Source organism: Notothenia coriiceps, unplaced genomic scaffold (assembly GCF_000735185.1).
Source record: "Notothenia coriiceps isolate Sejong01 unplaced genomic scaffold, NC01 NC01_scaffold00011010, whole genome shotgun sequence".
Lineage (NCBI taxonomy): Eukaryota > Metazoa > Chordata > Actinopteri > Perciformes > Nototheniidae > Notothenia > Notothenia coriiceps.
The window spans coordinates 183159-200983 of record NW_011343711.1 but is presented as its reverse complement, the minus strand read 5'-3'; the positions used below and the strand labels follow the sequence as shown (position 1 = coordinate 200983).

General features: G+C 41.9%; 1 protein-coding gene across 1 annotated transcript in view; it reads right to left on the bottom strand.

Moving 5' to 3' along the window:
• cacna2d3a (calcium channel, voltage-dependent, alpha 2/delta subunit 3a) overlaps positions 1–17825 on the bottom strand; it is an 87721-nt gene that overhangs the window by 57488 nt on the left and 12408 nt on the right. The window contains exons 3-5 of the mRNA XM_010772247.1: positions 8007–8138; positions 6773–6984; positions 5648–5722 (exon numbers count right to left, since the gene is read on the bottom strand). Coding sequence (XP_010770549.1) covers positions 5648–5722; positions 6773–6984; positions 8007–8138 — 419 coding nt within the window. The remainder of the gene's footprint in view (positions 1–5647; positions 5723–6772; positions 6985–8006; positions 8139–17825) is intronic.

Here is a 17825-nt window from a genome sequence, read left to right as displayed (position 1 = left end):
CACCCTGCAGAGAAACCCAATCTGACCTTTTAAACGTACCATCAGAAACAAGTCAGGTTCCAGCCCTCATGAAACAGCTACTGTGGACTTCAATTGTGTTTACAGTTCATCAAGCATTTTTTTGATTGGGAAGATTAAGCAAAATAGACAATAGTTTGAACGTGTTGTTTCCCCATCTGAAAGGTCAGTTCTCTGCCATGGCAACATGCCAAATAAACACTGACAAGTGTTAGAAATTAAAATCAATGGTTTTAATGGGGAAATGTAGGTTTAAACCATGTCCGTCAGTTTTACATGCTCTTTATACTGAAAACCCAGAAATTCTTGGTGGCACAAGACCAGTTTAAGCTTCTATTTTCTGAAAATCCCTTCATCTACGGTTAGCATTTGAGCATTGGCGTACATATGACGACTTTCCGCTTACAAAGAGGTGCCATTTAGTAGCCGAAATTGAGGGGGTATGGAGGTGTTGGCAGAACCGACAGCCTACGTGATTTAAACACTACAACTAAGATGTCGAGCATACTACCTGCTGACATATTAAATGACAGGTTACAGTTTGTACTTGGCACGGATACATTTGGACTTGTGTTACAGGCACGGGACGGATGCGATGTGAGCCACATCCGGCAATGACCGGAAGAACCCAAACGAGCCGAGAAGTATTTTTTAGAGGTATTGATCTTACCAGCGTTTAGGAATGTGTTTACATGAAAAGTGATGCCCGCGCCCTTCTCACCCCCGCCGGCCGACCACACACCGCGTCTCCTAAAATTGAAGAAGAGAGCCCGGCCTCTCCTTGGTGGTCGCTGTGAAGCAGCGACAAGCGGGACATTTGTAGAGACCTGCACCGGGGGGCTGGCGGGGAGGGAGCCAGCAGAGGATTATGATAAGAGCACCGGAAGCAGAGATGCGCCTCCGTTCTCTTCCCGTAAACGAGGAGCGGATCACAGCTGTTTGTCTGACTGAACAATATCTGCTTTTGTGACCAACCCCGCGCCTTTTATTAATTTAACAGTACCCAATTTGAAACTTTCACCCAGAGACGTTCCATTTAGTCCCTTTTAAAGCTTCTCCTCCTGACGGGAGAAAACGAACACAGTTTAACCACAAGCTTCTTTGTTTGTTTACAGCTAATCTGAAAGTCAGGAATATGTTTTACGCTGCATACCGTTGGAAATGAACTTGGACTATTATCATCCGAAACCTTTTCTCTGGAGATGTTCCCTGGGCATGGAGGAGATGCTGAGCGTGGGCGAAGTCGGGAAAGCAACGGTTCCAGTTTTGTGAGCTCAAGAGCAATATTTCCTGGTGGAAGAACCTCCCTGAAAAGAAACAACGACATGAGATTGGTCCTATTTTGTCATCTTTACGCTATTTCTTAAAGAGTAAATGTTAAACCATGGGAACAATCAGTACGTCTGTTTTGTCTGACGAACTGTAGGCCTAATGGTCCACAATTAAAATACTAGATATATGGTGTAAAACTACATTTTTTGTAGACTTGAAAAGGATTATTGTTTGGGAAAGAATGTCCTAAAAATAGATAATTATATTTGTATGTATTTTTGTTCGCTGCGGGGAAGAATATAAACGACACATAGTAGGGTGACGCTTTGACAAACCTTCAACCAGAGGGCAAGCAAAAATCTGCACCGCTTATTTGAGTTGTTCTTTACAGTTATATAACTTTCCACTCAACCTCTTCTTGAGCTTGCTCCCTGAAAATCTGCAATCAAAGAGGAAACAGGTTTGATTTTTTTAATATACATCATGCTTTGACATTGAGATCTCTAGAACCCCTGTCACCACTTGTCCCGAAATTGAACACCCGCAATGGACATCACGATTAAAGGAAAAGTTCAAATTCGGACTGCTGATCGTAACAACATCGGGCCATTCGTGAGGATCTTAAGGCCATCGTATGACCGCGGTGGAGTTCTCAGGGCTCCGGCAGCAACTTCGGCGCTTGAGCGGCAAGTTCTCGTAAGGAACTCGTGAGGGCATTCCTTGTCAAGATCGGAGGCGGTTCTGTTATTCATCGGTTGCCATCGGGCCATTCGCCCTCACCTCTTATCGGGGCGAATGCCCGATGGCACCGATGTATACAAGATGCTCTCACGATGGCCTTACGAAGGGCAAGGAATTGGACACCACGGAATTCAACACGGAAAAATAGAACCCTTCGCAAGGTCCTTCGCGCAATTTTTTTGGCATGCCCAAAGATTTTGCCACCGCTCACGAACACTTGCTGCCTGACGGAATCCACGGCGCGGCAGTGGCGGTGTCTACGGGTGGCCACGGGGTGCAGCTGCCCACCTCAAGAAAAATGCCCTTGCCACCCCAGCTCCAACCCATTTGGCAGGCTTTGTTTTGAAAGAAAGAGTGTGCGCTCATCGACATTCATGAGAGAAAATCTCTAATTCGCAGTGCAAGTGAATGCAGCACAAGGACGCGAGCCTTCGTAACCCTCCCCCACCTGGCGCGAGCTTGGAAATATGATTGGGCGGCGATTTCACTTTGAACGAGGAGGACAGCACAAAACGAGAAGGCATTTCGATACAAGTAGACAGAAGCAGTGGGTGTAGTGGGCGCTGGACGCGGGGGTCCGCGGCTACCCCCACTTATTTGAAGCATGATTTCTTTTTTTAATAGTCTAATAGCATCTAAAATCGATTGCCAGTGTTATCAGTTGCAAGTGTGTGTTTGTGTATTAATGGACGAAACATAATGTAGGGGAGATTTCACGAAGTAGAATATAATATAGAAACGTTAGCTCAAACATTTATGCAACTTTATTTGAAGCGTGTGTGGTGTGAGGGGCAGAACCGTCGGTTGTGTCAGGTTGACCAGGATGTTCCCGCACTGTGCGGGACTGCACACACAGACATTTTTTTATTTGTCCCGCGTCCCACACATTGAGACTATGTCCCCGCATTTGACGTGATTGTCGCCGCAGAAAGGCCGGCATCGTTCGCTCCGACAGCACTGCATGTACAGTTGCTGCCAGTACATCTCTATCTATACATCGGTACAACTATAAGACCCACGTTTGATGATTGATAGGTGTGTGGGCTGTCTTTAATTTGACACAGAGGAAACGAATGGGGGCAATCCCACCCTTATCCACAATGTAAAGTAATTCACACAGCCTCTCCCCTTCCTCTCTGTGAGGAGCAAGCAGGTTCACTTTCAGAACAAATTAACAAAACAACTAAATGGCATTAAAATTTTAAGATACTTCGTGTAGTAATATATATGTATTTATTTTTCTTCGTCAAGAGAGCAGCACCAGTATATGTGCATATGTGTGATGACTCTGAGCTATTTCAAAAATCGTCCGTGGCGGGGAGAATCCCCCAGAACCCCCTTGCAGGGGTTGGGGTTTTCCAACACTCTTTCCACGTGTGGTCGGAAATTGGGGCAGGATCCTGGCTCAGGTCGCCCGTTTTATTAAATTACAAGACCAAATGACTCCTTTTATTTCAATACAGTTTCAATTTGGATTGTAGACAGGAAATAAATCTAAACCTCCGCGCGGTGGCGTTTTCACTGTCAAGGGAAGCCGTGTATGTTAATTACATTGCAAATACTGACACCCTCTGACGCCCCACCCACTCGTAGTCGGGTCTCTAGCCCTCCACCATAGATTTACCCAACACAAATACTCTGGCCGCCCGCAACTGTGTTGCGGTCACTATGACAGAGAAGAGCTGTCAAGTTTTGGCTGTACTCAGCATTGAAATCAAAACGCACCATAGCTTTAAATCTTAATAAGTTCGTGAGGTGTTTTGCTGAATCAAGATGGTAATCGCCACATCAGCTGTATAAGCAATGCCAACTTGATTGCTCTGCTCACGGATGAGTCGATGACAATTGAATAAACTGTTAAGAAGATGACCTACATGTGGGGTGTGGCCGCCCCGTGGGCAGTCTGCCGACTAAATACAATGTTTCCTTCTTTGTGGGGGGCCTCCCCCAAAAACAGTTTAGTTATTCTCAGTCGACTCATCCGTGAGCAGATCATCGAAACGTGCATGGCCTGATAACAGTGCTGAATGTGGGCGATTACCATCTTGTATCAGCAAAAGCCACCTCACAAAGTTATTAAGATTTAAGGCTATGTGCGTATTTGATTCAATGCTGAGTACAGCCAAACTTGACAGGCTCTTCTCTGTCATAGTAGACCGCAAACAGTTGCGGCGCCAGAGTATTTGTGTTGGGTAATCTATGGTAGGGCTAACCCATACGGTGGTGGGGCTCAAGTCAGTATTTGCAATGTAATTACATACACGCTCCCCTTGACAGTGAAACGCCACGCGTGAGGTTTAGATTATTTCCCTGCCTCAATCCAAATTGAACTGTATGAAATAAAAAGGCACATTTGTCTTGTAGTAAATAAAAGGGCGACCTGGAGCCAATCCTGCAATTTCCCCACAGGTGAAAGAGTTGAAAACCCAACCCCTGCAGGGATTCTCCCCCAGGAGATTTTTTGAAATACTAACATCAAATACACATTCTGGTGCTCTCTTGCGAAGAAAAATAAATAAATATATATTACTACACGACGTATTTAAAAAAATGAATGCCATGTTACTTTGTTCTGAAAGCTGAACCTGCTGCTCCTCACAGAGAGGAGAGGGAAGAGGCTGTGTGAATTACTTTACATTGTGGATAAGGGTGGATTGCCCCCATTGTTCTCTGTGTCAAAATTAAAGACAGCCCACACACCTATCAATCATCAAACCGTGGGGTCTTATAGTTGTACCGATGTATATAGAGATGTACTGCAGCAACTTACATGATGCTGTCAGCGAACCGATCCGGCCTTTCTGCGCGACAATCACTCAAATGCGGGACATAGTCTCAATGTGTGGGACGCGGGACAAATAATAAAAATGATGTGTGTGCAGTCCCGCACAGTGCGGGACACCTGGTCACCCTACACACACGGTTCTGCCCCTCACACACACACGCTTCAAATCAAGTTGCATAAATGTTTGAGCTACGTTTTTATTATATTTACTGTGAAATCTCCCTTTTATGTTTTCGTCATTAATACAACAAACACACACTTGCAACTGATAACACTGGCAATGATTTTAGATGTATTAGACTATTAAAAAAAGAAATCATGCTTCAAATAAGTGGGGGTACGGCGTACCCCCGCGTCCAACGCCCACTACACCACTGCTTCTGTCTACTTGTATCCGAAATGCTTCTCGTTTTGTGCTGTCCTCTCGTTCAAATGAAATCATCATATTTCCAAGCTCGCGCCAGGTGGGGGGAGGGGTTACAAGGCTCGCGTCTTGTGCTGCATTCACTTGCACTCGGACATTAGAGATTTTCTCTCATAAATGTCCGATGAGCCACAACTTTTCTTTCAAAACAAAGCTGCCAAATGGGGTGGCAGCTGGGGTGGCAAGGCATTTTTCTGAGGTGGCAGCTGCCACCCCGTGCCACCCCGTAGAACCGCCACTGCCGTGGTTACATACCATATGCAAGACGCACAACTCGTACTGAATTCTGTTCAGCTTATATTCATTTACCATTGACATTGTGTTTGTATTATTATAGAAGTAACAGCTGATTTCCGAAAGACAGTAACAGGATAAAAAAAATGGAAGAAGAGGAGAGAAAGACTCACATCTTTGTTGGGGACATCTGCTTGGACCAATGTTCCATTTAGGCACGACTCCACATAATGCAATTCCTCATTGTACTGTAGGAAACAAAAGTAATAATTAAAGTTACAGTTTGTTGTCGATTTACATGTTACTGTACTTACAGATATGTCTAATCTTATTTTTCAAATGCAAACTGTGAAGATGTTAGAAACTTCCCTCATCTTGATGGAAACCGCACACACATGCACACACTGTTCTGTACACAATGTGTCCAATGCCTGCAATACTGTGATAATACTCATCATTTAATGCATGAGCGTGAATTAGACTTCAAAGACCGAGAAAGAGAATAGAAGTGTGTTCTTCCACAGCCAGCAATATTACCCTCAAGTGTGTGTGTGCATATTCATCTGTGAATATCTGTCTTTGTGTCTGTATACAGTGCAACATGAAACAACTCTCACCACAATAAAAAACCATAAAAACTTTTACATTTTGTGTCTTCTGTAGGAGAAGACGGTAACACAGAAAACGTAGCAGGAATCAAAACAAGAAAGAAATAGATGAGTCAAAATGACACATCCTTTTAAAGAGTGTTCGGGGAAAACAATATGTTTCTGCCTGATTGTCTAAATCCTCTTTTCCGTTATTTTTCAAAAGAATAATTTTCAAAATAACATGATTAGGTTAACAAACGATAATGAAGACTTTGTTCTGTGGGGAAAAATAATGGCGGCTGGCAAAGTGACTAGCGTTTTGATGTGAAACAGCAGTGAGTGGTCGCACACACACACACACACACACACACACACACACACACACACACACACACACACACACACACACACACACACACACACACACACACACACACACACACACATTGAGTTTCATCAGACTGAGATGCGATAACAATGGTTTCGGTGCCTAAGGCAGGACCCAATCACAACTGTCTCTTTTGCAATTCAAATCTTCATTCAGCTTACTGCTAATTGGTTGTGAGCGTGACAAGAAAGAAAGCTGATTCGTTCCAGCATTTCCTCTGATCTGAGGAGGAGCGGATGTTGGCCTGTGTGTTGTGCATGTGTGTGTGAGAATCTATAAAATCAGGTTAAGTCGTTTATGTTGCAGCTGCGTTGACTTACAGCAATGATGTTAAAAAAGTCGTCGTCTCCAAGAGTGTCCAGTATGGAGGAGACCGTCTGCCTGGCGATGGTCAGTCGGAGTCCTTTCATGCTGCCACTGACATCCACCAGGATAACAACATTCTTTGGAGAGGTGGCAGCCTGGATGTACCACTTCCGGTTTCGACAGTCAAAAGCTATGACCCCGTGTTCATCCGGCTTCCACTTGATCCCTTGAAGAGACAAAGTCAGCATCACAAGTCAAAAGATGAATGATGAACTGCAATATTGCTAGAGTTGCATCATTTGTCACACAGGAAAACAAACTGCTGCCTTGGATGAAAGAGAAATATGGTGGCCTGAGAGACGGTTCTTTGAGACCTAAAGGCTCTCTGCCCAATCACACGACATGCCTTATAGAGATTTTGTTCGCCAGATTTTAAAAAAAGCAAACATATTTTCTCAATTACTTCTAGTGTTTTGTGGCCATGCAGATAAAGATTTTAGATGTCCTTCCAGTACAATGGAGGTGAATGTAGTGCTGAGAGAGCTTCAACAAATACACTGAAAAATTCAACAGCAACATCCCTCTCTCGAAACTCTTCCTGTGTCAAAATTGCACACAGAATTGTTCACGTCGGTTCATTATGGTGAACTTTAGGGGATAGAATAGAAAGAATGTAGAGTCTTTATGCGGCTGTGACTTTGGAGGCTTCCAGGTCAGGAAACTAACAATGGACTGAGAGGAAGCCTTTTGATAGCCAGAGCTGCAAAGAATATATATGTCAGACATAGAATGGGAAGTATTATATAAAAGGCATAATTAAGAGCATTCGTATGCAGTTTCAAGAGGTCAAAAGATAACAAAATGAGCCTTTCCATTTGTTTTCTAATATTGTGTGCTACAGAGAATATTAAAATATTCACCAATTCCATTCAATAGGCTACTTTTCATTATTATGCTACCCCTGTTCTTATTCTTTCCACTTCACCTTAAAATGTTAATTTTATCCATCTTCACCCACTCTAATCTCTATAAACACTCTCACCTATCTCTCTGTTATTCTCTCTACTCTCCCCTCTACGCCTTTACTCTCACCCCGCTAGCCTCAAGTCTCTAGCTTCTAGTGACTGAACAATCCTTTACACATATGTTTCTGCTATGGGAAGACAGCAACTTAATTACAAACATACATACACACTCAAATTCAATAGCCACTACCTTACATTGCTTTATCATTACAAACACACTTACCTGGGTACTGCCTGAAAAAGCCTTTGGCACTGCCAAAGTACTGCCAGATGAGTGATGGGTCCCTCTCAAAGTTATCAACAAACACTTTATTCAAGGCCTCGGACCAGAACACCCCGTTGACGATTGCAGAGTCTAAGGATTAAAGGGAACAAGACAAAGAGATGAAGAAGTATGGAGAGTAAATAAAACAGCATTTCAGTAAAAAGCTTACTATTGTTCTACAGTCCAGGAGGTTGGAAGATATTCTCTGGTGCCTGCTCAACTACTCATATCGTATCATACACTGCACCTCTGAGGATCACTATCAGGGCCTATTCATTACACAGGGAAACAGGGACAAATGTTTGCAGTAAAACAGAGTGAAAAGATGAGTGAAGAAACAATTATTATACAGATAAAAGAGAATGGAAATGGAAGAAATGGTAGGCTATTCTGCCCTACAAAGGTAACATGCAGTCACTCCATATTTGATTGATAATAGCGTTAAGACCTGAATCTTACTTTGTGAGATCTTTGTTTGGATATACAAATACTCATATCATATTAATGTACACTTACTGTGAGACTATACTGAATTATGTCTTTGTGTTTGCTGCTCAGACTGCCCTACCTTTACTTTGGCTTAGTATTGTTTTTTACTGAACTTGAAGAACTCTCTGCCACACATAGCTTGCAAACTAGACAGCTAAAGCGAAAAAGCTGCATAAATGGAAAACCATAATAAGGCTGGACTTAATTTAAACAGTTTTCTATTGTTGATTTTCCCCAGCTCTTGTCTGCAGCTCTGGTCACTCAGTTTCATTATTTCACACAACTTGACGAGGCAGCAGCTATATTCAATCACAATAAAACTAAAACAGATAATATGATATAGCGTTTGCTTACAATTCTATCCAAACTGATTGTGATGTATGGTGGGGTATATCCAATCATTGGAACCCCTTTTCAATTTACGGGTTGCAAGACTAGTCAAGAATGAACTGGCTTGCCAGCCAAGCCTATTACAGTTGCTTACTACCACAATTTTGCCTGGATCAGAAAATATAGAAGGAGAAAAAGGATGAGGAGACAGACAGACACAATCACACAGTAGGGGGAATATACAAAATAATGTAGAGAGAGAGAGATAAAAAGGAAAGCCAGGAAGGCAGGCAGAACATTACTGAGGGACAGTCACACAGACAAGTACCTAATGGACACAGAGAGAGAAAAGCAGATAACAGATTTCCCATCATCTTCTATGCTGGCAACATTGTTCTGCTGTCATGCCAATAAGCCATGATTGAATTAGTCCTCTGGATCTAGTACACTAAAGCCCTCTCTGGATAGTAAACACCCATCCACCTCTATGGAGTGGGGTGGAGTGGAGAGGAGGCTGGATGTGATCCAGGCTCCATTTACACAACAATACAGTCACTTCTGGTGCAGTCTGAGTGTCTATTGCAACTGAACTCGTCATGATGAGGCAGGGAGTATGGGCTCTACTTTCCCCCTAAGCTGTCATTTATATTCATCTCAACTAATGCTCTCCTTAATTCGATCTGATCAAAGGAGCGCACATGATGTTTTATAATCACACGTGCTCAATGTTTAAAAGTAGAACTGTGTAGGTTTCCCACTGCAACAGTCAGAGTGATCAGATCGAATTGACTTTGCTTTAATAGCTTTACAAGGGTTAGGAGAGAGCAAGAGTAGAAACGAGGGAGTAGTGACAAGTGATGAGTGCACATGCTCACGGGAATGTGAACACTACTCTATCTCAGAGAGTATAAAGGTATACATGGACATTAGAGTGTATCGACATACTGGAAATGTGTGCATGGCTTCACTGCGTACATGGCCCATGTTCCTGTCATGTAGCCTCATAAAGCATGATGGTCTATGTTGTGTTTTGGTTGCAATGGGAGTTTGGAAGATGGATGCTCGATGTGGTGTGTTTCTCCTGCGATTAATCTCTGGGGGCATGAAGCTCTCTGCTATCATGGACTCAACCCCTAATACATCACGGCTGCCATCAAACCATTTATGATGTACACAGGCTGCAGCCAGCTCCTCAGCCGCATAAAAAACAGGTTCAGACGACAGTGACTTGTTATACGTGCAGGGGGGGGAGTCAGAAATATAGTCGGATGTAATCTGAAAAAGCAGTACTGATATAAGAACACAGTCCTCATTCTCAAAATCTTGTTCATGTTATAAAAGGTTCATTTGCAGCGTTTGCCATCTGTTAAGCTTTCAAACCCGTAGAGGTTTTTTCTATAACTGGTTTGACTGGATCATAATTCTTCTTATCATATTAAACAGTTGTGGCAAGAAAAAAATATGTACCACACATACAAATACAAAAAAATACAGAAGAGGAATACAAAGGTTCTTTGTTCACTACTGTGTCAATAGATACAACAGAAATTGCAGATGAATACCAAAGTAAAAAACAATTTAAAAGTATGTTGAAAAATGTTCCCACCCCCCCATTCCGTGATGCTTCGCCCACCAAGGCACTGCACTCCCGGCAGTCTCAGCCAACACAATCCATATTATCACTATCAGTTAACAAAGCCTGGAGATCTAAAACTCTTAAGTTCTCTCCGTGTGTGTGTGTGTGTGTGTGTGTGTGTGTGTGTGTGTGTGTGTGTGTGTGTGTGTGTGTGTGTGTGTGCGTGTGTGCGTGCGTGCGTGCGTGCGTGCGTGCGTGTGTGCGTGTGTGTCCAAGAGTGGTTGTATGTGTTGACTAAGTCAATTATGCCATTTCAGCAGTACAGTGAAGGAGTGCCCAGTGCCACTAATGCAGTCCCTGATCATGGTGTTAACAACCTGATCTTTAACGTTGCAGTGCATTACGCTGAGAGATCGCACATGTTCCATCAGCACCCACTCACTCAGTGTGGTGCAGACAGAGAGGAAGAGGACGAGGGCGGGTTACTGCAGGAAAACATGGAGCATATTTCAGGTCCCTGCTTCAAAACATGAGCCCCAAAAAGTGAATTGCAGATTGCTGCATTCACATTGATGTGTAAGCACCATTCACTAAAAGTGATACATTAATTCATGAATCATTTGATTATTTTCTCTTGTTCTGATTTCTTGCATTTCTTTGGGTTATTCTTCTTTTTTTATTCACTTCTTTTTGTAATTTGACATCTATAAAATGGAATCCACATAAGTAAAAAGGAAAGGAAAAAACAAATGAACTGTCTCAGTAATCCTTTAGCTTTCATTTGCTATTTCCAGTTCAACATATACAGTATAAAGATGTGCGGCCTTTCTTTGTCATGAAAACAACATTTATTTTAGTTAAACATTTGTTGAACTTCAATAAATTAGGCAAATAAATAATTCAACAACATACATGTGAGCCAATCTTATTATCAGGTTTTGTGTTCCAGTAGTACATGTTTTTCTTGAATAGTCTCTTTTACATTCATTCTTATAATGTATTTTGTCGAAGCACTTTGCATTTGTCAGTAGTACTGCCTTTTTCACAATATTTTGTATGCTCATTGATGCTGATTAAGTTATTATTATATATTTTGGGTTATTTTGGAATTTAAAACACTTTGCAAACGGTCTCAGTAGGTTCTAAATAACCCCTCTATAAAAAAACCTACAGGAAATGTATCTCACTGTTTTCTGTCGACTGGTCAGAATCTTTTTATGATTGCTGAGACTTGGCCAGGAAGGCACACTCTGAAGTTTGACTTTAAATGCTGCCATTTTCCCACAATCATTGAGTTTAGTGGCTATTTCAAGCTAGTGCACAATTTCAGTTTGTTTATCTCTCTGTTTGCCACTGGTGCCGTAGTCATGAAACATCCTAGTACACATTATTACTCCTAGTGACAAAGTCTAAGAAAATACATTTTCCTTTGAAATACAGGGACTCTAAAGAGGCTTATTAGATTAGATTCAAACCAACAGTGCTACTTATATAGAATGGCACTTGTCAATAACTTTGAAAATGAGGTGCATGGTTATCACTCATATGCAGGTAAATGTAATCTACTGTGCAAGTAGGCTATCTTGAAGGAAACTTGTAATGTCTGTCAATGTATTCAACAGAGACTAAACAGGGTTATTGATTGCACCTACCTATTACACTGTCAATTAATTTATTTTTAATCAACCAATTCCACCTTCTTTAAATAATTTGTAACTCTAAGATCAGGGTCACCAAACCTCCTCGATAAGGGAGGAGGTCAAACTTTCTGTATCTTCACTGCTCTGACATGCTCTTCAACCTTTCAATCATCACTCCTAGGCCAGGTCTCCTTACTAGATAGTTAGGAGTTCACCTAGACTGTTAAAATGCTCGGCACATGGAGTGTAGCTAATTTCTTGTATCCTTCTTTTAAAGGTCCCATGTCATGCTTTTCCGGTTATTACCCGTCCCCTTGTGTGTTATGAAGGTTTTTATGCATGTAAACGGTGTGCAGACTCAAAACCCTCAAAGTACACCCTTTAGCGAGTAAAACTCTAACTCAGAAAATACCTCCCCAAAACTTTTTCTTACTCAATATCAAGCCACACTTATTGTTTTTACATCGGCTGTGAGTTTGTGTGTGCTCAGGATGAGTTTGGCTGTGTTTCGCTGTGTATCGCTAAACAAGGAAACCACACCTCCACGGAGCTCAGCGCGATTCACAACGTCCCGACCAATCAGAGCACACTGTGCTCACAGGGAGGGTGGGGCTTGGAGCTACTGGAGCTACAACGAGCCGTTAAAGGCAGAGAGTGAAATTCAGTGAATACACGTAGTTTACAGAGATGCTGTATGAGAAACCAATGTGAGTTTGGAAAATTGCACAATATAAATCTATTCTAGTAGACCTCAACAATTATGATCAGTGGAAATGGCCATGACATGGGACCTTTAAGTATCTGTGTATTAAAAAAGTAAAGCCAGAATTAGGAAAAACCAACAAAGGTTCCAGTGACCATTTGCACCTTAGCATCCTACATGAAACTTGTCATTAGGTATGTAAATGTGTGACCAACATGCCTACATACAAAAAACACTCCTGTTGATTCTGATAAATACTCTTTTTTCAAAGTGATTCAACAGCCTTGAGGGGAAGAGAGAGGAAGTGAGACAGATTGGAGACCTCGTGTGAAGCGGGGGGTTTACCGTGGCGCTCCACCCTCTGGTGTTCACTTTTAACTCTCATCTCCACTTTGGCTCTCCTCTTTTTATTCAACCATCTCCCCACTCACTTTCGACACGGTCGGGAACGGGAAGACACCATCCCAGAGTGTGGAAATGAGACTGTAAAACAACCAGGGGGCACGGATAAAAGTAATCAGAGAGTAAACAAGACTGCAGAAGGAGTAAATACCTTGGAGGAAAGGTCAAATAAGGGTTCATAAGCTGTTTTTAAATCCCTCTTAATGCATCTTGAACTTTTTGCTCACCCACTCTGAACTGCATCATCCATGTGATGCTATATTGCCGGTTGGTGCTTGAAAGCAGTTCTGTTCCAGTGTGTGGTGAGGTGTGGTGAAAAATGATAAATGCAGAATTGCATTTTAAATACTAAAAGTAATACTGTTAATACTATTACTGAGGGAAAATGGGGAATTGTTGAATAAAATAAACAGCAATTATGTGCAAGGAATTCATAATTCATTTAAAAACTGTTTATTTCTTTCTTCAAACTTTCTCAACACTGAGTTGTGAAGAGACACTCCTCAAAGAGTCACATAAGTCATGTCAGGAAAGACATAAATTGCCTGTTCCTACCTGACCTTTTAGTTTTCCTTCCAAAGCTTCTGTGTGATTTATGTAAAAGTAAACTGACTGTTTGCTCTGATTGTTATCTGCGTGATGCACAAGGTGGCACCATTACTGTTTGATGCTTACATGTTGTTGTCTCCCCACACTGGTTTCTGAAAGTGTATTTGGCATAAATCAATCAATGTTTATTTATATAGCCCAATATCACAAATGTTACATTTGTCTCAGTGAACTTCACAGTTTGTACAGAATATCAATATGACACCCTCTGTCCTTGGACCCTCACATCGTACAAGGAAAAACTTCCAAAGAAACCCCACAGTTAATGGGAAAATGGAAGAAATCTCGGGGAGAGCAACAGAGGATGGATCCCTCTCCCAGGACGGACAGGCGTGCAATAGATGCCGTAAATCATAGAAGTGTTGTTTTCAAACACCTTACTTTAGTACATACAAATTGCTTTGGTTAAATAAAATAAAAGCAACTGGGGACATTATATGGGAATGTGTTTCTCTTCCATAGCTTAGAGCAGTGGTTCCCAAAGTGTGGGGTGCGCCAGGACCACAGATGCGTCCAGACCAGGAGGAAAAATGGTTATTAAAAAAATAAAAAAAGATTAAAAAAATAAAAAATCATAATTTGAAAAATTATTGATTCGAAAATAATATGATGCAGTACTATTACGTCTGGGTCTCTGTGTTTCATTAAAGCTTGGCTCTGTGTGAAACGAGCCATTTTGTGTGTGTGCGCGAGCGAGAGAGAGAGAGCGCTCCGGTACCGGAGATCGTTGTTGTTAGCTTCTGGTGCTAGCGAGCTACGCTAACGGATATAAGGAGTTGTTTCAACAACAAAGTGGAGGAGAGTCCTCTCCTGTCAGACTGAGAGACTCAGTGAGCTAAAGGACTCTCTCAGTGTTATCTCAGTGGGTCTCAAACGTTTTGGTCACCATTAATGTAAACAATTATTTCCGAGGCACATGTTTATATGATCATTATAGTAATAAAAAAATAAGAGAATAAATTAAAAACAGGTATGAAATACTATATGAGAGTAAAAAAAGAATAAAGTTTAAAAGGGTGATTTATAAAATATCCATAAAGAAAAAGTAAATCTGTTTACAGTTCTATTTCATATGGGTGTTGAGGGATGTATCCATAGATCTCTTCATTTTGCTCTCAAAGTGCACCAGATTGATGCTTTTAACTTCAATATTTAAAAATAAATCTTCTTGGGACGGGGAGTAAACCTTGTACTTCCCTTTGAGAGTTGTCTGTAAGTGACGTCATGCGGTGGGAGTAGTTTGACTTGTGTAACCTAAATCTCCTTCGACAAGTTGTGCGTACGTTAACCTCAGTAGTATTACAAGGGAAGCCAACATTTACCACCTCAAACACGGACATATGAAAAAATAATTAGAATTGAAATGTACACACAACAACCAGCTACGTACACTTGGTTTGACGGGGAAGTGTCTAGTCCTAAGAGACAAACAACGTAAAAGAACCACCTCTACACGACGACGGTAGGACTAAAAACCCCGACAGTGAACACAACGACCTGGTGAACAGACGACGGGAAACGACAAAAGTATACCGGACCGAACCCCCTCCCCGGTCGATGTGACATACCGGAGAGTAGATCACCCTACGGAAATAACGGTCATTAATGACCGGCCCCCAACTACGTCAGCTAGGTGCTTCCCCGTCGACAGCGGGAAACAAGTCGAAATTACTGACCATCCCTCTGGATATCACGATGTCGATCCCTTAAAACATTTTACCAGATCCTGTCGACGTTTACGGCAATAGTTCCGAGGGTCCTCTGCATATATATATTTTTTATATATAATGGACACGAATCCCATATGGATACCTCACATTTATCCTTTCCCTTTTCCTCTTGCCTCTTGCCTCCTTTCGGCTACCTCCCTGTTTCTACTTGTACTATTACTGTTAATATTACATATACGGGTCTACGAACAACCGTACCGCGCACAGTGATGTCATTATGTTAATTGAAATTAAGTCTTGTAATTACATTACCGGTCTACGTACCTACAATACCTACGTTAATATTATGTAACGGTCTCTATTAAATTTTCGTCCTCCCTGTCCTAACGCAATAATCCCCCTACTCGTTTTGTATATTTACGGAATATCCTGTCCACCCAAACAATTGGTTACGTATGACAAAACATGTCACATGTAATCACATATAAAAGACTGTTAATATACAAACATAATATAAGTATGTGGTGAAACGGTCGTAGCATATAATAATGTGTTGTATGGGTGGTGCAGATGTTAGCAGGTGGATTTTGTGATTGAGAAGTTACGGAGTCCAATTTATGAAACGTGAATCCACACGATAGTAGGTGAGAACTAAACCAAAAGTTATAAAGAGAAGGAGGATAAAGACAGTGAACAACCAGCAGTATGACGATCATTGATCGTTCGAGTAACAGAACGGACCGCACATACCTAAGACGGGTAGGTAACAACTGCCGGACGAAACCCACAAATATGATCCCCAGTTCGTTCGCCAAAAAAAGTCGGCTGAGAAGAAACGGGTGTATTACAGTGTTAGGTAAGTAAAAGTAACGATTAAGGCAAAAAACCTCCAGGACTTTTATTTTACTTTACCAATCTATAAATCCCAACAAAAATCGATGAAATGTACGTACACAAAGTGGACGACATCCACCCACGACAAAAGATGTCGAAACTGCCACCGTAAAGAATATCACGGAAAATACGGTCTTGTACCTACTTATCTACGCATTAAGTAGTGGTCGGACCACGATTTTTAGGTGTAGTGCGACCATCCCACTTTGGAAGGGAGGTAGTGAGTAAAGCCCCCCAAATAATATTTTACAACACAAAAACGTAACCTATGTATAAACCGACCCGTCGCCGAACTATCCTTAAGGAATAGATAGGGAAAGTCTCAGAAGACGGAAGTACACTTACCGTGCAATTAGACGACGCTTAAAAGGAGGGAACGAGAAAATAGAAGCAGAACGAGTACATAACATACCTTACGGGTTCTCTCGTCCAGAGGGTACGGGAGACAGAGAGTCAGAGAGAGATAATATAAGGGAACCCACACTCTGTTAATAGAACATTACGAGACAACAACTGATTATTTACATCAAGAGGGTCGAACGTGAGACTACATCTAAACACCTTCTATCACGAACCTAGAAAGACAGAAGGGTATGAGGACAATCCCATAATGGTGAGTCACGTGTTTACCACCGGTGTACGACCATTTATTAAACGGTTTTAACGAGACACGTCTCACAGAGGGAAGTGACAGGGCTCTTATAACGTTACCAGGATCACCTATACGCTTTTTCTTAAGTCTACATTATATAACCACCCAAGATTGAACCGGCCTTCTACGGAGGTTTTATGTCAAAACTTTCCCCCCCTTGTCGAACCTGCTGTAACGATTATTGAAGGCGTCCAGCCCCTCAGTTTAGCCGTAAGAACGTCGGCCCGGTTTTGTCGTTTACCCGGCGTTATGAGAATTGATGACTTGTATAGGTCGCCCCTGGTTCTACGTCTTAAAAATTTGAGCTCTGTTGAGCTCTTTGTTTCGTCAAGTTTCAGTAAAACAGATTTTTTAGTCTTTTCAAACACATCACTATAAACATCGGGGCCACCTTGTTGATAAACTCATCTTCACTAGGCCCAAAGTTTTTACTTTCTCGATTAATAATGAGATTAACAAACAAAACAACAAAGGTTTGAAAAAGACCAGTCCGGGGGTAAACACCTCTTTTTTTTCAGCCCGGGGGGTTTGTTTATCAGGTCCGAGTCACCCGTCGCCGGTCTCTAAATAAAACCCCCACTACACCCCATCGAACTGCAAAGTATCCTCCCACGAGTTTGTAAATCCCAAGTACTTAAATGGCCAGCGGATGTCACCTTACAAGATGACGTTGTAAGGGGTGCGTATATGTGTCACATGGGCGCCTGACAATGTACATTCCAAAGCTATTAGTCGAGTGCCGTATATCTACATTCGTTCCAGATAAAAATAATCCACCACACACCTGGAGTGTATCCCCCCAGGCCCCCCTA